This window comes from Pleurodeles waltl, chromosome 10, assembly GCF_031143425.1.
Source record: "Pleurodeles waltl isolate 20211129_DDA chromosome 10, aPleWal1.hap1.20221129, whole genome shotgun sequence".
NCBI classification, from domain to species: Eukaryota; Metazoa; Chordata; class Amphibia; order Caudata; family Salamandridae; genus Pleurodeles; species Pleurodeles waltl.
In genome coordinates, this window is record NC_090449.1 from 206,388,515 (window position 1) to 206,409,344 (window position 20,830).

Consider the following 20,830-nt stretch of genomic DNA (forward strand, 5'->3'; position numbering starts at 1 on the left):
TGGAGTTCGTGGGGCACCTCTGCTAGTGCAAGGGTGCCCTCAAACACAGGTACCTGCACCACACCCTCTGGGCTGAGAGGGCCAATTATGTGTGTGTGTGTGTGTGTGTATTAATCTATATCTGCCCCCTTACCCGCCCCTAATTCAATAACAAGGAACACTCATCCAAAATGGCCTCTGCGTTTACAATGAAAAATGTGCATTTTTAGCCCTTCATTTACTTTCAAAACTATTCTTTTAGGCTTTCTTTTCTAGACAGCATCAACGTTGCCACGGGATACCAGGCACATAGAATTAAGTACCGACAAATCGCTCAAAACGCGATGTGTTTTAAGATTTTTTTTTTTTTACTAATTTGTGTACTGCAAGGATCTTCATTAAACACACCACATAATTGCATCGGAGGAATAGGTCACTGTTCTGCTGGTCCAAATATCATTGTCGCACCTCGTAAACTGAGGGTACTTTAAGATTCAAGTTTGTTGGGCCGTTTTTGGGCAATCGACTACTTTTCCTGCGCAGTGGCGAATGGCTGCTCGCGTATTCACTAACGCGCGACTTAAAGTTCTCGCGAGAATAGGGAAGTTCCGAAATTCCCCCGCAGGCCCTCCTCCTTTCTCTTTCCGCCATATTGCAGGACCGGTGAGTAGCTGGTCTTGTAGTGGCCTTATTAGAATCGGTACGATATCGCTTTCATCCTATCTTCTATTCTTATTTTGTAGTGCGGGCTGAATAGTACGTTTTTCGGCCATCTGTTCAGCTTCATTTTTGGCTCCGGGGTCCCTGGGAAGTGGATACGCCGCAATAGTTTTTTTCGCCAGTGGGTGAAGAAGCCCATGTTTTCTCCATTTAGTGGGATTGTTGGTCTCCGCGGAATTTCGGGCTGTACAGGTCTAATCCTCCCCTTGTGAAAGCGGTATCAGGGTCCCCGACAAGCTGTTAGGGTGCGGGTCGCATGTGAACAATCAGCAGTTCTCCTTCTGCATATCCAGTGGCTGATCCATATACTGAACAGTTATAGATTGTTTACTGCAGAAGCACTATGTATGTAAATAATGATGTGCCACCCAGTCTGTCGTCGTAAATTGAACCACAGAACATGCAATGATTCTAACATTAACAGCACCCTTTTTCGGCTGCAGTTGATTCAGTAAATGAACACTGTACCACAGTGAGAAAGTGGCACTCGGTTGTACGGCTGTGCTCTCATCTTTTAGCGAATTGTTATTGTGTGTTGTCTTATTTCCTCATGTTGGCTATGTGGGGCGCAAGATGACAGCTTTCCTGCGCTGGATCCATGTTTCGTTGATAGGCTTTTATCATCCTGCTTTCTAGTTTGCGCTAATCTGGCGGCCTCATGAACGTTTACAGGACCTTTAAGGGATGTGCGCTTTATTACGCGAACTTTGAAGAACCCCCCTTCATTCTAGGTTAAAACGTGTTTCTGGAATAGGAACGTTTTCGGTTGTTCGCGAAGCCAATTTCCGCATGTTAGAATTTTGTAGAAAGCGTATACGTTTCTCATACATGCCCAATCGATTCAATCAAAAACTTTATTCGGATGCTTCGATTCAGGCGGGCGACACCTTTTTCTTGAAGCAACCAAACGTGGCTTTTTTGGCTTTCTCTCGTCTGGACTTGCCTCCGCTTCATTAGACGTCGGTGGGGGGGAATTAATCCTCCCAATTTTATTTTTCTTAGTCCCCTGCATTCCACTTCTAAAATGTTGGCAAGACCCGTCGCGTCCAACTTTGTGTTTCTTTTTGCTCTTGATTTGCCCTGGTGCGTAACCAGAGAGCAATCTGCACGTGTTTATTTTTCTTCCTTTTTGCTGTACATCTTGCGATGTTAAACCTATCATTCTGTTCCATTTTTTATCACGAGCACTTGGGAGACCGTCGTATTAATTACGTTGCGTTTATGTCCATGAGTATTTGACTTTACATTTATGTTAAGGAAGGGCGGCGTTTTGTTTTCTAATTGGCATTTTGTTACTTTCGTTGAACAGGCACCATGGTGCGCATGAATGTTCTTGCAGATGCTCTGAAAAGCATCAACAATGCAGAAAAACGTGGAAAACGCCAGGTTCTGATAAGACCGTGCTCCAAAGTCATCGTGCGTTTCTTAACTGTGATGATGAAACATGGTAAGTGGCTTATTTAGTAATTTTCTTTATAGTAAATGCATCCGAGATCACTTACGAGTCATATAATGTGTTGGTTAGATTTTTTCCTTCTGGTGCGTCGGAATGCATGTGAAAAATTAAACAAATTAACTGGGTTCATCCCGGTCCGTTTCCTGCCCTCTTTCTTTGAACCTGCTGTGACTTAAGAAACAAAGTGTGTTTCTATGAAGATGATGGCTGTGGGCATATAAGGGTTACACTGTGCGGTCTTTGGAAGGGGGGGTGGAGGGGGCTCCTGAAAGTTAAGTGATCGCCTAATCTGTGGTGGCTGCCTTTTCAGGGTTCTAATTCCGACAAACCCTGGCAGAACAGCCAAATTAGTTGGATGGTATATTGCCTCACCCGGTTGCAGGGTAGTGAGTCTATTTGAATGAACATTTACTAATACCACAATCAATATGCTTTTGTCCAAACATGTTTATTTTTTTATAGTCTCATAAATGACTAACTTGGCACGATCTGGATTTTTACAGGCTACATTGGTGAATTTGAAATCATTGATGATCACAGAGCTGGGAAAATTGTTGTGAACCTCACTGGCAGATTAAATAAGGTTTGAAATTGACTGTTTATCCTTTGTGTCTCGGATTTGCTTCTGTTTCGATACCTTATTAGCAACGTCCTACTTACTGTCTTAAACTCTGTTCTGCTCCCAACCTTATTACGTTTCCAGACGTGGTACAATCACTGTCTTAATTTTCTTTTAACGAACCCCTGAAAATCGAGCGGTAAATACACTCCTTGGTTATGGATTAGCATGATGAGCATTAGCGGTACGATCGTTTCTTTCGTCTATTTTTTTTCTCCTATATATTTTTGCCTCTTTAAAAAACAAAAAAAAACTCAATGGGTCAAACATAATTGGGGCATAACATTTGTTAGCAAAGCATAAGCAGTTCCAGTAGGGCTAACTCAACGGTGGAACTACGAATGAGTAAAGAGCCACAATCCATTTATCAATGTAGTGTTTTTTTGGGGGGGGGTATTAATAGCATTTATATAGTCTTACTACACCTAACGCGGTGTTTAAAACAATTTACAAGCAGCACTGTGCTGCCTTGAATCCCAGTATTAGTGGCCAATCCAGTGGTTATTGTTATTGGCATTTACCTTGTCCAGTCAAACCATACTATGCGATAATTAATGGAAGGGGGTATGGGAGTTCATGCAGATGTTTGGTGGGAGTAATAGGTGAGCTTAGAAGACTGTTGGGTTGCAAGAGTACGGTTTTCAATGACGGAGGTTGTGATCGTAGAGATTGGATGTAGTCTATTCACAAGAAAACTTGAAGGCAAACATGACTGCTTTCCTCGGAAGACGCATATAGAGGTTGTAAAATAAGGAGCAGGACATAGGAGAAAATGGACATAAAGCTCATACTTAATGGTCAAGCGCGCACAAGCGATCTGAACCATGTTGTAAACTCTCTGTGGTTCTAACCACTCCCATGTCACGACCGTCACTTTCATTAGTTCGTGGGCTTTCCTTTTAAAAATCGATTGATTACATTTGTGGAAGGCATGCATAAGTCATGCCTGTTCTGGTGTTTAGGCCTCCTCCCCCCCCCCCCCCCCCCAACCCCCCACCCCAAAAAAAAGCGCACCGGTTAACTACTGAAAACATACAATGCTGCTGGTTTCTGGGCTTCTTTATCTTCATTTCCTGCTCAGCGGAATCTCGCTGAGCAGAAGTTGAGTGCTTTGCATGGCTAATGTCACTTTTGCCGGTAAAGTGGATAAGTCCACTTTGCCCACAAGTTTCACTGCAAGCGAACTTTGGTTTCCTTTTCTGTGTTTCCTTCACGCTCATTGCGACCATCGGCTCGCATATGTGAAACTGTTTTTACTTTTCATTATTAGTTTATGTAGCAAGTAAAGCCCGGTTATGAGTTTACAACGCTAATAGCTCTAACGCGAGCAAAAGCATAGTTTTTCCTTGCAGGTTTAGGACTATAGTGTAGGCGTTTCAAAGTGCCATGCAGCTTGAAGATGCAAAGCTTTAGAAATAAACATGCTTGTAAGACATTTTTCACCTGAATTCCTATATTGCATTGTCTGTTGCTAGACCACGGTTTCCTGTTCGATTTAAGGGTTTGGAAGTGTAACTGAATGGCTGGACACATGCCTAAATATTATTAGTTTAAAGTAAGGAAGCAGAGACTTCATGATCGTAGTGTGAAATAAAATAAAGTTTGTCATGCGTACATTTTAAATAAGATTCAGTAAATGCTGGATCAGGTGTTTTTTGATGCTGATCTTTGAAGTTTGACTGTTAATTATAACGGTAAAGTAAGATCCATTTGGATGATTATGGTTTAGCATGTAATAAGATTGTGTGAAAATGGCTTCCCCAAGAGAATGGAAATACATTGTAGTGCACGTCTGTGGGCGGAGTCCCAGGCACTGAAGTGAGAAGTGTGGAGCCAGGGATACCTTTAGAAATTCTGCAAGGGCTGCTCATTTAATCCTTCCTGAATACTTTTATTTGGTAGCTCGTAGGGGTGTGAGGGACGAGACTGTAGTTTGTTAAAGGTGAAGAAGGTTCAAGGCCAGACCTCCCTTTGGTCCGTCCCGTGTTACTACTTAAAAAGACTGATATCGGCAAGGTGCAGAAATACTTCAATTAATTGTCTGTTTTGAGTACTTACGATTGGAGCCAGCTCATTTGCCTCCTGCTGTGAGATAAGTCACCTTGTACAAAAGCTTGGTCTGGAGGTCAGCTTTGATGGGCAGTTCGAGTGATCCAGACCAAACTGGTTATGCATAGGGCTCCTGGTTTTATATCACTTCTGTCTGTATTGTACTTGCGTCTGTATTGATCAATATTTATTTGTTTCGAGAATAAAAGGTGTCTTAAAATGGTAGATTACCACATTCATTTAAACTGACAAGCATGCACTCATATTTTAGCAAAGTAAGCAGACAAATAAAACAAAACACTACACCCATAGAAACATGAGCATTATATACAAATGCATGCCAGCATAGTTATGTATTTAACGTTTTTTTTTTTTTTTTTTTTTAAATAATTCTTCATGCTTATATCTGCTCAGCTGTGGCCCTGGCCTGGAATTCATGAACGACAGCATGGAGAGTTACTCAGTGAATCACAATTTTCTGTATTTTTCTGCTTTTAAAAATAAATACAGACAGAAAACACACTTTTCTCTGTATTTGTCAGTAAAAATGGAAAACTGGGAGCCTTAGTTATGTAGTATGAGACTGGATGCACTTAGGAGAATTTTTCAGTACTAAGATTTGTAAGATGTACTGTGGAGTAATTTCAGTAGGTTATGAAGTGATAACTTACCATGAACTTGGAGCATACTGCAGACTGAATCGTCAGTAATAACCCTTGTTACGGGAGTTAACACCATTATGAATGGACCTGCATGTTCCCAGGATTTAGCACTATTCTGGTAGTAATCACCAGTAAATACTGCTGCTATCATAGTTCTATGTGAAGCATGTTGCCACACAATACCACTGCTCTGACATGGCCAGCATATTGCCAGGAATTACCACCTTTATGCAAGAACCAGCACTTTTTGGGCTCAATGGGAACAACACTCCTCATTCACACACAGACCTTTTAAAAAAACAAAATAAAACGGGTCAACCCACAGTGTGGAAACTTCTTCCTGACTCCTGGTGCTTAGGTGGGCCTGCCATCCCTCACTCTGATCCTGATTTGTGGTGCAAGGGTGTGGGCTGCTGAAGCTCTGTGGATGGCTTCAAAAGGGATGTGGGATGGGAATGCCACAGAAATGTGGGTTCAGGAGTCTGGAAGAAGTGCAATAACTTGACATGGTCCAACCAGGGGTGCAGGTTAGGAAGGTGTTGTAATTACTTGATCTATGGGTCATACTAGTGTGAATATTATCTTGCTACTTTACCTCATTCACTTTCCTTCCCCCCCCCCCCCCCCCCATATTGGAATGTTCCCCAGATGAAGAAACATTGCGATTCTGTTAAGTTTGTAATGTGAGGTTCTTTGACTGAAAAGCTGATAGTGTATTAAACGTACTGAAGAACTAAGAAGTGCTTTGGACTTATAACAGAAGGCTAAATCAAGTGGTAGTATGAGAGAGAGCATCTGGTCAAAGTACCTGACCTGATGACAGCCATCCGGTAACTTGCAGGTTTGGGTAAGCGTAAAGGAAGTGCAGCCGTGCCGCTATACAGCATGCTTAAAACATTACAAAAGCCAGTGGCTGTCGGGGGCGGACACCCCCCCCCCCCCCCCCCCCAAAAAAAAACCCTCTGAGCTGCTGCCCCCCCCCGTGCTGAGCCCTTTTTTGGCTATTTGGGGTAGTTTGCGCTTAAGCCTTCATAACTTTCTGTCCACATAAGCTACCCACAACATCCTAGGGATTCTAAAGGTACCCAGAGTTTCTGGGTTCCCCTGGAGGAGACCAAGAAATTAGCCAAAATACACTTTTTTTAAATTTTTTTATTTATTTTTTTATAAAAGGGCTGCCGAAGGTGGCTTGTGATTTTTACCCAGGAATTAGCATTAACGAAGGATTTGTGGTGCTAAAATCACCATCTTCCCAGCTTTCAGGAACAGGCAGAGTTAAATCAGAAAACCACAATTTTGGCATTTTACTGGGACACACTTCATTTTTACTATTTTTGGTGCTTCATCCTCCTTCGTTAATAACAGGAATGGGTGTGAAACCAACACTGGATCGCGGAAAGATAAGTATTTCTGAAAAATAGTCAAAATTCTGAATTCAGCAAGGGGTCATTTGTGTAGATCCTACAAGGTTTTCCTACAGAAAATAACAGCTGAAAATAAAAATATTGAAATTGAGCTGAAAAAACAGCAATTTTTCTCAGCGTTTTACTCTTACTTTTTCCTGCAATGTCAGATTTTTTTAAAGGAACATACCGTTACATGTGCTGGACTCTTCTGGTTGCAGGGATATATAGGGCTTGTAGGTTCATCAAGATCCCTAGGTACCCAGAGCCAATAAAATGATCTGCACCTTGCAATGGGTTTTCATTCTATTCCGGGTATACAGCAATTCATTTGCTGAAACAGAGAGTGAAAAATAGGTATAAAGAAAACCTTTGTATTTCCGAAATGGGCATAAGATAAGGTATTGAGCAGCAGTGGTTATTGGCCCATCTCTGAATTCCGGGGTGCTCATACTAGCATGTGAACTACAGTCCATTTCTCAAATAGACGTCTTTTTTACACACTGTCTTGCATTTTGAAGGAAAAAATGTAGAGAAAGACAAGGGGCAATAACACTTGTACTATTCTGTGCTTCCCCCAAGTCTCCCGATAAAAAAATGGTACCTCACTTGCGTAGGTAGGCCTAGTGCCCGCGACAGGAATAGATCACACATCGGTCAATGTTGGTACTTACATGAGGCAACTGTTGACCCTGGGGTGATCCATTCCTTACGCAGGCACTAGGTATAGGCACTCAGGTGGGGTAGTGTTTTTATTAGAACAGGTGAGGAATCACTGGGTAGTAGGAATTTTGTGGATCGCAGCATATTCCTGTAGTTTGTGTGACAGAAATGCAAGAAAAATAGTTTTTATTCAACATTTCAGCTTTGAAGGGTATTCTGGGTAAGAAAATATCTCCACAATACAATTTGGGCCGTGGAATTTGGGGCTGAACTAAATTGGGGAGCTCCCAAGAGAGCACCCTCTCTGTGCTTGGCCCTGTCTGTTGGGCTAACCCACTATTGCCCTGTTGCACAGACTCTGCTTGCGAAGGGACAACAGGACTGCCCTCATCACCTCCCTCACAATTTACTGGAGGGAGTTACCCAATGGGACCCCTCCAACTGAAAAATCACTCCCAGAGTCTGCGCCATTGTCCTATCCCTCAGATGCTGTCTCAGTATCTGCTGTCCTCCTCCTTGGATTTCCCTCATTACCACCCACCAAACGTGCTCTTCATCGCTCTATAGCCACCCCCCCACCCCGCACATACATTTCATTTGTATTATAGCGCAGATAGTGGCTGACTTTACTAACGTACCCAGTTATTTACATAAAATACAGATTTGCTCTTTGCAGTAGTCGTATAAACCTGCGCTTCTTTATGGCACTAAAACTGCCACTAGACAAGTCTGATCCTTTTGTAGCAGAAACCTAATCACAAGACTTGCTTGACTTCTTTATTGTTGCCTAAAAGCTACAGTTGAAATGCGTCAATTGAAGCATGTGCACTGCTTTGAAGACGCAAGCTGCCACTGCAAGACAACTGGTGGCTAATATATATATATATATATATATATATATATATATATATATATATATATATTCAATCACTTTTCAGTGCCTGTGTGGTTTCCCTGGAGGCTGCAATCGGACCCCAGGAACACCAGACACACACATAAAAGTGATAAAATGCCCCCAGGGAAACCCTAAAATAAATTGCCCCCCCAATTCAATTTCGCACCCGAGGATTTTCAGACTCCCTCCCTGGTGTCGCCCACTGGTTGTGACCTGCACCAGGGAGGTAGTGCGGGCATCGGCCAGTGGCCGGCGCCCGCATTAAAGGGGTTAATTTTATACTGTGGTTCACTTGCACCTCATGGAGCAGTCTAGTTGCTTTCTGGAACATAACATCTTAATTCGCCTAGCAACATCGCTGAGTGAAATTTTGAACCCCACAGCTTCTCGAGTTTGATGAGGAGGCAGCTCAAACGTTGAACTTGTCAGAACCCTTGTGTTTTTATAAGTATATATCTTTGACCTTTGCTAGCTTTTTATTTTATTTTTTTTGAATAGAAATTGCTGTGAGACAGTTTTTTTGTTTATGGGTAGCTTATTATCCACTTAGTTTTCTAAGCTTTGGTGTTTCTCCTCTGATTTTCTCCCCCCACCCCTCCCCTTTTTTGTTTCTTTGTGGTGTGAAGTACATCCATCATTTGTGATGACCAAAAATGTTTTCTTGCAAGCTGGAGCAAGTCTTACTTTTAACAACAAAATGGTTGCCTCCCTTGCATTTGCCACATTACAATTGTTCAGTAGTGTACATCAAAACCTAACCAGCGACTTAATGTACTTGAAACGTTTCTATAGCATAGGTGGTAGTTGTGCTTGCTAATAATCCTCCACCATTGCTGGTATTAATTGCTGTACTCTTTCAGGCGGTAATCACTGTGGTATACTTTACTTGATAATTACTGTTACACTCTAGCTACTTAATGCTTTTTTTTTTTTGTCTGCTTAGGGTGACCTTTTCCTTTTTGATTTAGACGAGTAATAGCTAAGTGTGACTAGTGGGTGTGGGGGGGGGGGGGGGTGTGTGTGTCTTGAAGTCCATGGCCTTTTCTTTCTCATTAAGAAAATCCCAAACTTTCAGGTTGCAAACCCAGCAGATGCCTCTGCTAAGGCTTGAACTTGATTTCTTAACATAGTAGAAAGCCCTTATTTTGGTGCTTTAGGTGCATATGAATGTACTAAGTGGAAGAATTTGTTGTATGTAGCTAAAAAAAAGCTTGCTAGCATCTAGCGAATATTTCTAGAGGTTCTTCCACTTGATTTCGTACGGCTACTGAAGCCATCCAGTGCACCTTTTACAATAGGATCTTTGCAGTGCCTCCTTGGCTGTCAGACCTATAAGGACCTTGGGTGGTATGGATGGAGGTGAACTTATAGATTCAGACCTTCCTGAACTTAGACCATAACTGAGTTCATCAATGGAATATTCAGAGTTCTTACAATGGTGCTCAACCGCTCTGATCAGTTGAAAAGTGTAAGCTCCAAAATGGTCCAGTTGTTACGTTAATTCTGAAAGACTGGATGCCTCCTTTATTGCTTTAAGGTCCCAGTGGGTCGAAGTGTTTCGAGACGTTGGGGTGATTAGGCAGTGGACCAACATGAAATATGCAATGTTACTGATGTCTTTGAGCAGGACTGGAGTCCCATTCTCTGTGGTGCAAACTGGTTCCAGCTTGTGAGACACTTCTGCACAAAAAGGGCTTGGAGCCCACCCATTGTTTACTATTTGTCTTCATTGGAAAATGCAGCCAAAACGCCACTTCGATGCTTGCTGTGGAGCAGGCACCAAGCATAGATTAATTTAACTTAATCTGTGCCAGTCCGCTGCTTCCGATGTGATTAAGCCTACTATATTTGGCCCCCTCCCCTGTCATACTTTCTCAATAGCCCCCTTTATTTCTTCCCCTCTGCTGCTCGCTGTATAGCTTTTTTTTTTTTTTCCTTTTTTTCATGGTCCGTTTTTCATCATTGCTTGCTGTTGTGCCCTTTACTGCTTGCATCCACCCTCTCCCTCCATTGCCTTTTTAGGGTCAAGCCTGCGTCGCATACGTATCGCTCGCAAGACGCTTTAGGTATTAGAAAAGGGCATGGAGCCCTGCCGACGTCACGTCAGTGTTTTTCATTGGCTCTTAGGCTTGCCTATTAAAATCTGCTTTCTTTCATTAGTCGAAAGCATGCATACTGACCAAGTACAGAAAACATGCAAGGCTCGCTGTTTTCTGTCCGGCTCGTGGACTACTTTTTCTCTTTTCCTAACGCGATTTCGCTTGGCAGAAGTCGAGCGCTTTACACACTTAATTGCAGTTTTTCGGGTTACGTACATAAATGCACTTTTGCCGATAGGTGAAAAGTCGGGTTAGGGGTTTACAACGCTATCCGCTCTAACACGAGCAAACTCGAGATCCGTTGCATTGCAAGTGCTTGTTTGTGTTTTTCTTTTTGAGCTTTACTGCACTAGTTGGGACAGAAACAAAAGTGAAATGGGAGTTGGAGCCTGAGGGGCAACACACATTCCTGACGAGATAATTTTGTCATTTGCTGCCATGCAGCATCCATGGCCATTGCCTGACGCAGCTAGTTCTTTGATGTGGAACACTATCACGCAAAAATGTATGTTGGCATTGATTGTCTGTGATCAGAATAACTTACTTGTGACTAGGTCACATTAAGTGCTGAACGCATGCTAGCACTTGTAGGCTTGCGGTTTCTCAGATTCTTTCTCTCCTTGTTGGTTCGTTCTCTGGTCTTTCCCTCTTATATTGTCTTGTCTGTTCCTTTCTCTTTGTTTTTCAATTCCACTCCTATTTCAGACAGTAGCTCCAGCACAAGGGCTTTTGTCTCATAAGACAAAATATTTTGATGTTGGTTGCTCCCTTCCCTCAGTTAAAAGGCCTTCTGTTGTAGTCTCACTTGCTGTTGTGCCCCCTTACTGCTTGCACGCCCCTCCCTTGTGTTTTTTTTTTTTAAAGCACATGGGCAGACTTCACTTCCTGTGTAGCGAAAGGGAGGGAGTTCTTAGATAAATAATACTGGATAGTGATGGGATCTGGACACTTAAAAAAAAAAAAATTGAACGCAACATCTCTCTGCCCTTTCTAAGGCCTAAAGAGGTCCTGGGTATTCATCAGTGCCAAAGGATCCCTACAACTAGGCCTAATCACTAAATAGACACAAACAGGTGAACTCCTACCTAAATAAGCAGGTACACTACTCCTAATTGTAGCAGGCAACTAGCCTCATGGTCTTGAGGGAAGGTTGCCGATGATAAAGCATTATACTGCTAGTGTGTGAGGCTTCCTCTTCCAAATAAATATTTGTTCTTCCCCATGTGACGAGAACAGACCATCTCTACCTGATTAGAGTGCCTTAACACATTTCTGTGGTGAGAGCTTAATTATTCCTCTCTTGCAAGCCACCGCACCCCGTTGTGATTTGCCACTCTTCTCTATGCCTTTCCACTCTGCTAACCACTGCACTCAATGCCAAAACACTTTACACCTCTTTACTCGAGTGCACCAATCTTCACTGCACTCTGTGCCACTATATGCTGCAACACTACACCACTGTGCTCTACACTATTGTTCTCTATACCGCTGTAGGCCTCAAAGTCTTAAATGTTACTAGACCTGCAGTTCAAGTAAATTTAATGTACTGGACCCGTAAATGTTTTTTTAAATTGTGTGATCATGGGCAAATTTTGTTTTACCGTCGCCTTTTTCTTCATTCTCACATGAGTGCACCTTCAAATATGTGAGTTCAGCATTTCTGCTGTAAGAAGAAAAAAAATCCTCTTGTCTAAATGCATTAAGCTTGCTCGATGTGTAATCTAGCCCACACATAGGATACACATGATCCATGCATGACTTGCCTCTTAGTTTACTGATAGCTTTGCCATCAGTGCAGCAGTGTTTCTCAGGTTGTTTAAACACTCCCTTTTAATAAATATATTAGTAAAGCATGATGTAGCGCGCTGTCATTTACAGACAGTACATTTCTGGGAAATGTCCCAAAAAACTTTCCCACTAACTTGGAGGTTTACTGATAAAACTATAATAGTGTATTAACGATCTGTGAAAATTGAGTTCTAAAAGACATTTATCATTTGCACCTCACCAAGTAAAGTGGTCTGACTTTTTTTTTTTTTCATCCTATTAAGATTTTTTTCATCGCACGTACATAAAAAGGTCTTTCAGAGCTACTGAAATATATTTTGAAATGTTTGTAAAGTTGACTTAGTTATATAATTGTTGTGTATTAGGGAGCACCTGATACCAAAAGCCTGTCATTTCACATAGGTCAGGCAGATCACCTTACAAGATCCTGGAACTCTGCAGTCACAAGGAAAAGTATTTGTACTGCAAGAAGACAGACTGACTTGACCTTTGTCTTTGAATACAGGGCAACTGTGACAAGAATAAGATGTAAAGACGTCTTAAGTGCTAATTCATTTTCTGACTGAACAGAACACCTGTTTGTCCACTTGCCAGAAGGGGCTAGTAGGATTTACAAATAGCGCTACCTCCATAAAATATAACTCCACAGCGAGTGATCGAGTAGATTTTTTTTTTTTTTTTAGCACTGCACTCTACGCCACCCTGTTCTACTCTGCACCACTGTGCACTACGCCAGTGCTCTCTGTACCACTCTACGTAACTAGTCCAGTGCACTCTAGGCCACTACAATACACCATTGCACTCTCTCCCTCACTAGCTTCCTGTGCACCATTGTACTTTATAGCACTTCACTCTAGGCCATTCTACTCCGCTTTACAACGCTCCGCTGGTGCTTCATTCCACTTAACTCTACTCCACTCTGATACTCCTGCACACTGCTCTACGCAGCTCCCTCCATGCCACCCTTCTCCACTCTGTTCTGACACACCACTCTCCGTCATTCCACTCTATACCACCACACAATCTACTCCACTTTTTACCACTCCATTCTGACACCCCACTCTGACTCAACACTACTCAGTACCACTCAACTCTGAAACTTCACTCCACTCTACACCCTTCCACTCTACGAAACTTTACTCCCCTCCATGACTCCACTACATAATGCCACTCCACTTTTTTCCACCCTGATCATGTCTACACCACTCCGTGACTCTCCACGCCACTCCATAACACACCACTCTACTTTATTACACCTCTCAATGTTAACCTCCTTTAAGCCACTTACTTTTAGCCATGCTGAACAGCTGCTAAACTGGTGTACAAAATGACTAAAACATTGGCAAAGCCAATAACCAGCTCTTGGGTGGGTGAGACTTATTGACTTTGCCATTGCTTGTTGTGACTGGCTCTTAAAATGTGATAAGTGCTCATGATCTTTAGTCTTGATTGCCTGTACTTCAGACCGGTGTTGTCTCCTTGCATTAGTTGTCTTTATTATTACATATATGGATGTGTTAATCAAATTCAGTTTTTGTTTTGTAGTGTGGTGTAATTAGTCCACGGTTTGATGTGCAACTGAAGGATCTGGAAAAGTGGCAGAACAATCTGTTGCCATCTCGCCAGTTTGGGTAGGTACATCATTAACTTATCTGCTTTAAAGGGCATCCATTGTTCTTTTCATTTTTCTTTTAAATTCTCGTATTTTCTTAATCTACAGTTTCACTCTGATCTCCCATTTACTCAATTTTCAGCACCTCTTTTGTACAATTCTTTACCTTCATGACTCCCTTCCTGTTTAATTTCACGTCAGTCGTTCAATTAGTGCAGCCTTTCATGCCTCACACTAATCGTCCCTACCCCACCCCCTTGTCTCATTTTACCCTACAGCCCCTTCCCTTCTGTTACTTTCTGCAGAATATCTGTTTCCACTTTGAGTTGAGACATAAAGGGGAAACTTTCCTTTCTCCTCATCCCATTTTTGTAGTTTTAAAATGTTATAAGCTTAACATAGGGAACGCTCTTATGTAGTATGCTGTTCTGTATGCTTATGTGTTGGAGGGAGATAGTTGCTATCTTTATAGCAATGCACCACTACCTCTGACAGTCTTCAGAAGGGGTGCCAGGTAGAGCACATTTAAGTTGCCATATTACAACTACGCTATTCTTCGCCGACTATAGTCTGATTCATGGCAGTTATAATGCCCAAAACTATGACGCGGTGTGGCAAGGGGATGGTATTATAGCTTTGTCTTGAAGTGCCCCCCCCCCCCCAAAAAAAAACCTTTACTTAATTCTCGAGCCAAGTCACTTATTTCTGCTCCTAACGCACAATTTAAATACAATTGTTTGACTTGCTTTAATCACTCTACAATTTAAAAACAATCCAATATACTTTTCAGAAACTTGAAACATCACAAAACCATTGCAGGTAATACTAGAAGTTGTGTTTTCTTTATCAATAAAATAAAAACTTATAAGCAATTTGCTATCTTCACTATAAGATCTTGATCCTGAATTGTCCTACACCTTGCTTTAATGAGATCTCTCTAAACTAACCTAGATCTAAGCCTGAAAAAATGTGACTCGATGAGTATTGAAGGTATTTGGGGCTCAGCTATACCTAGATTAGCCATGTTCATCAGTCTGCTAGGTATCCAAGAACAAGTGTATGTTCAAAGCAGTTCATGAAATAACTTTGCCCGGGTTCCCTTGTGCTTCATAGTTCTGCATCTGGAAAATCAGTTGTCAAATTAACAACCTTGGGTGTTACGTCATGGGTTGTCACCTCCCTTCTCTTCCACGAGAACAACTTTTAAAAAAAAAACTAATATTCCCTAGATATTGGCCAGAAAATAATAAATCGTCCCCAGTTGCCTCCAGATTTGGTCTAATCTTAAATATCCCATGGTGTGCGCAGGTGCCCCTGTTCCACAAATGCAGTTGGTCTCTTCTTGCCTAGTGTAGGAGGCTGGACTGGCTTGTAGTGAGTACCAAGGGGGTACTTACACCTTGCACCAGGCCCAGGTATCCCTTATTAGTGTATAGGGTGTCTAGCAGCCATTAGGCTGATAGATAATGGTAGCTTAGCAGAGCAGCTTAGGCTGAACTAGGAGACAAATGAAGCTCCTACAGTACCACTAGTGTCACTTGCACAATATCTTAAGAAAACACAATACACAGATGTACTAAAAATAGAGGTACTTTATTTTTATGACAATATGCCAAAGTATCTCAGTGAGTACCCTCAGTATGAGGATAGCAAATATACACAAGATATATGTACACAATACCAAAAATATGCAGTATAGTCTTAGAAAACAGTGCAAACAATGTATAGTTACAATAGGATGCAATGGGGACACATAGGGATAGAGGCAACACAAACCATATACTCCAAAAGTGGAATGCGAACCACGAATGGACCCCAAACCTATGTGACCTTGTAGAGGGTCGCTGGGATTGTAAGAAAACAGTGAGGGTTAGAAAAATAGCCCACCTCAAGACCCTGAAAAGTGAGTGCAAAGTGCACTAAAGTTCCCCAAAGAGCACAGAAGTCGTGATAGGGGAATTCTGCAGGAAAGACACAAACCAGCAATGCAACAACGATGGATTTCCAAACGAGGGTACCTGGGGAACAAGGGGACCAAGTCCAAAAGTCACAAGCAAGTCGGAGATGGGCAGATGCCCAGGAAATGCCAGCTGTGGGTGCAAAGAAGCTGCTACTAGGCAGTAGAAGCTGAGGATTCTGCAGGAACGACAAGGGCTAGAAACTTCCCCTTTGGAGGATGGATGTCCCACGTCGTGAAGAGTCGTACAGAAGTGTTTTCCCGCCGAAAGACCGCCAACAAGCCTTGCTAGCTGCAAATCGTGCGGTTAGGGTTTTTGGATGCTGCTGTGGCCCAGGAGGGACCAGGATGTCGCCAATTGTGTCAGGGGACAGAGGGGGCGCCCAGCAAGACAAGGAGCCCTCTCAGAAGCAGGCAGCACCCGCTGAAGTGCCGGAACAGGCACTAAGAAGAGGAGTGAAATGGTGCTCACCGGAAGTTGCACAAAGGAGTCCCACGCCGCCGGAGGACAACTTAGAAAGTCGTGCAATGCAGGTTAGAGTGCCGTGGACCCAGGCTTGGCTGTGCACAAAGGATTTCTGCCGGAAGTGCACAGAGGCTGGAGTAGCTGCAAAAGACGCGGTTCCCAGCAGTGCAGTCTGGCGTGGGGAGGCAAGGACTTACCTCCACCAAACTTGGACTGAAGAGTCACTGGACTGTGGGAGTCACTTGGACAGAGTTGCTGGATTCAAGGGACCTCTCTCGTCGTGCTGAGAGGAGACCCAGGGGACCGGTGATGCAGTTCTTTGGTGCCTGCGGTAGCAGGGGGGAAGATTCCGTCGACCCACGGGAGATTTCTTCGGAGCTTCTATTGCAGAGAGGAGGCAGACTACCCCCACAGCATGCACCACCAGGAAAACAGTCAAGAAGGCGGCAGGATCAGCGTTACAGAGTTGCAGTAGTCGTCTTTGCTAGTTTGTTGCAGTTTTGCAGGCTTCCAGCGCGGTCAGCAGCCGATTCCTTGGCAGAAGGTGAAGAAAGAGATGCAGAGGAACTCTGAGCTCTTGCATTCGTTATCTAAGGAATCCCCCAAAGCTGAGACCCTAAATAGCCAGAAAAGAGGTTTGGCTACCTAGGAGAGAGGATAGGCTAGCAACACCTGAAGGAGCCTATCAGAAGAAGTCTCTGACGTCACCTGCTGGCCCTGGCCACTCAGAGCAGTCCAGTGTGCCAGCAGCACCTCTGTTTCCAAGATGGCAGAGGTCTGGAGCACACTGGAGGAGCTCTGGGCACCTCCCAGGGGAGGTGTAGGTCAGGGGAGTGGTCACTCCCCTTTCCTTTGTCCAGTTTCGTGCCAGAGCAGGGCTGAGGGGTCCCTGAACCGGTGTAGACTGGCTTATGCAGAAATGGGCACCATCTGTGCCCATGAAAGCATTTCCAGAGGCTGGGGGAGGCTACTCCTCCCCAGCCCTGACACCTTATTCCAAAGGGAGAGGGTGTAAAACCCTCCCTCTGAGGAAGTCCTTTGTTCTGCCTTCCTGGGCCAAGCCTGGCTGGACCCCAGGAGGGCAGAAACCTGTGAGGGGTTGGCAGCAGCTGCAGTGAAACGCCTGAAAAGGCAGTTTGGCAGTACCAGGGTCTGTGCTACAGACCCGTGGGATCATGGGATTGTGCCAACAATACCAGGATGGCATAGAGGGGGCAATTCCATGATCTTAGACATGTTACATGGCCATATTCTGAGTTACCATTGTGAAGCTACACATAGGTAGTGACCTATGTGTAGTGCACGCGTGTAATGGTGTCCCCGCACTCACAAAGTCCGGGGAATTTGCCCTAAACAATGTGGGGGCACCTTGGTTAGTGCCAGGGTGCCCACACACTAAGTAACTTTGCACCTAACCTTTACCAGGTAAAGGTTAGACATATAGGTGACTTATAAGTTACTTAAGTGCAGTGGTAAATGGCTGTGAAATAACGTGGACATTATTTCACTCAGGCTGCAGTGGCAGGCCTGTGTAAGAATTGTCAGAGCTCCCTATGGGTGGCAAAAGGAATGCTGCAGCCCATAGGGATCTCCTGGAACCCCAATACCCTGGGTACCTCAGTACCATATACTGGGGAATTATAAGGGTGTTCCAGTATGCCAATGTGAATTGGTGAAATTGGTCACTAGCCTGTCAGTGACAATTTGGAAAGAAATGAGAGAGCATAACCACTGAGGTTCTGGATAGCAGAGCCTCAGTGAGACAGTTAGTCATAACACATTCAGGCACACTTATGAGCACTGGGGCCCTGGCTGGCGGGGTCCCAGTGACACATACAACTAAAACAACATATATACAGTGAAAAATGGGGGTAACATGCCAGGCAAGATGGTACTTTCCTACACCTGGGCTCTTTCAAGGTATCGTGGTGCACGCCATAGCCATTGTTACAAGTGCCCCCTATGCATTTGTCGTTCTTACTGTGTGTCAAAACCCTCTCGTAAGATTTAGTAGCGCACATGCTGTCCTGGGAGAATGCAGTTTGGATTGTTGCTTTCCTTCACACCTAACTTTATACATGTATGCATATTAAATAATAATTAGTGCACGTCTTCTAGAAAGTGTCAAGCATTTTTGCTACTGAAACAGTCAAGCTAAGAGGTTTTTTTTTTTTAATCGAGAAAGGAGGTGGATGCTGCATTGCATCTGGGAAAAGGCTCTCCTGTTAAACCTCTTCTCCCCCTAAAAATGGAATCCAAGGCCATTTTGAAGTTTTTCAAGAGTCGGTAGCAGCCTTTCAGTAATCTCTCTTGCATTTGAAAAAAAAACACAAGTTTACGCCAATCCTCCTATGCCATTCGTTTGGACCTCACAACCAAGATCCTAAAGTCCAAATTTTCAGTTAGTCAATTTTTTTTGCATTACTTTAAAGGTCTCCTTGACCTAAAGGTCACCAACTCGGTGATTTTAAAATATTAGCTTTCAGATGTAAGGTTTCTTGCCTTAGTTGCTGCTGCTACTAAGACAGCCGTCAAATTAATGCAGTAAGATAACCTGCTGACACATAAGGCATTACAGTTGGCACCATCTACGGGAAAGATCTCTGTAGAATGTGCTAGATGGAAGTCATGTTGATGCCATGAAGTATGGCAAAGAATACTTACCAGTTCTCTGAGCCTATGAAGCTGGCTGTAGCCATCAATGCCACGTACATATTGGACGCACCCAGCAGCTCATGTTACGAGAATCCTAGTAGTCAGTCATAAAATTGCTTTTTCATGCTCAGCGGTTCTGCTCTATCTCTAATTTCAGACATTTAACCCCAGATTCCTCCTGCATATGAGTAACATATGCTGGTCCTTTGTGCTAGCAATGGTATGCTTAGGTATTAACACTACGTGTTATCAGTGCTATGCTTTCTGCAGGTTTAGCTGGTTTCAGGTGCATATTGAAGAAAGTGCATATTGTTGAGTGCCAGAAAGATGGCATGCACCCTTAGAATACAGAACTCTGAAGACCTGTTAAGCCATTCTGGGTTTGCTAGTTATGATGTTGACAGGTTAAAGCCGCAATTCTACCTAATGAAATGCATTTAATAGAACTGTATAAAGAAAGGAGCTGCTGATTTCCAAGCTTATTAAGACTGTGATACCTCAATATTTTTAATTTAACTTTATTTATTTTTTCTAACAGATACATTGTTCTCACAACGTCAGCAGGCATTATGGACCACGAAGAAGCTAGGCGAAAACATACAGGAGGCAAAATCCTGGGATTCTTTTTCTAGAATGTAAAAAGGCAGACTAATAAATTGTAAAACAGACTTGTTTTGAACTTTGTTTGATCGATTGCGTAATGCAGTTTCAAAGCTGTACTTGTAAGTCAGTTTATCCTTCACTCTAAAATCCATTTGTATTGGTACGTTGAGGTGCATTAAAATAGTAAATGGTTAAAACTTGAATGTTTGTGTCCTAGCAGTGTGCTAGGTAGCAGATCTGTTACCACAGGTGCTGTAGGTCCATAATTGGCTGGCTTATTTTGCGTGATAGAGAAATTACAGAATGATTAGTGATTATTGTGACAGTTGCTTGAGTGAGTGGATAAGTAACCCTCACTGTCTCATAGAAATGAGGGTAGCTGGCTCAAGCTGCACAGATTTCACACCCACAGTAGTTAGTCTGAAGGTCACAAACGTTTGTGTTATCTGAGATGCGCAGTATGGGTTCAGTGCTTGCAGCCGTTGCGAGAGCCCACATGCAAGCATAATTTGCTTGCTGCTCTGTGGGTCCTAATGGACCTTAAAGCAGGTGTTGTCGTTTTCTGCTGCCTATTTCCTACGGGGTAGAGGCTTCTGGTGTGTAACTGGGTGAACTGTCTGCAGGGTTAGGACACAGGTGAAGTATATTGAGAAAATACAAATGATAGTGCCTTGTTGAAGGAAGTTAATCATTGGGTGTTTGTGCCTTTCATCTGGCACGGCAGTGTCATACCAGTGATAGAAGTCAAATCATATAGATGTGGATAATTTGACAGAAGCTGTGTTATGTCTGAAATAATAATTAATGGTTAAAAGAGGGGTGTGTGTGTGTTTTTTTTTTTTTTTGTGTGTAGTGGGAGGGTCATTGTGGTTATGGTATACTGAGCTGTTAATTGACATACGGGTAATTGGGTTGGTAATGGTGCTTGTGAATTGATTTGGTGTCTCTGTGAGATGGGACTAGAGTGTTGAAAAGGAATGGTATGTATCATACTGCTGGAGTGTCGAAAGTGAGTTGTGAGTACCAGGGGTAGATACTGGTTTCAGAAGTTGTGCTGAAGAGGCGTACTGAGGCAGGGGAGGTTGTCCATGGGTGTTTATGGGTCTGGTTTGGGTCGTGTGAGGCTGTTCTTGTGGGAAGTGTAGGACAGAGCTTTTACTTTTAATTGTATGTTTATTATTCAAGATTTGATAAATAAGGTGTC

General features: G+C 43.1%; 1 protein-coding gene across 2 annotated transcripts; it reads left to right on the forward strand.

The window, feature by feature from the left end:
- The first annotated feature begins 522 nt into the window (after positions 1 to 522).
- RPS15A (ribosomal protein S15a) lies at positions 523 to 19,691 on the forward strand. 2 transcript variants are annotated; one of them, XM_069210189.1, is made up of 5 exons: positions 523 to 642; positions 2,009 to 2,146; positions 2,659 to 2,738; positions 13,879 to 13,964; positions 19,562 to 19,691. In XM_069210189.1, exons 2-5 carry the CDS (start codon positions 2,014 to 2,016, stop codon positions 19,653 to 19,655), a joined length of 393 nt encoding a protein of 130 aa, XP_069066290.1. In that variant the 5' UTR covers positions 523 to 642; positions 2,009 to 2,013; the 3' UTR covers positions 19,656 to 19,691. The 2 variants fall into 2 exon arrangements, with proteins under 2 accessions (XP_069066290.1, XP_069066289.1); XM_069210188.1 differs by having other exon boundaries at positions 569 to 679.
- The last annotated feature ends 1,139 nt before the right edge of the window (positions 19,692 to 20,830 follow it).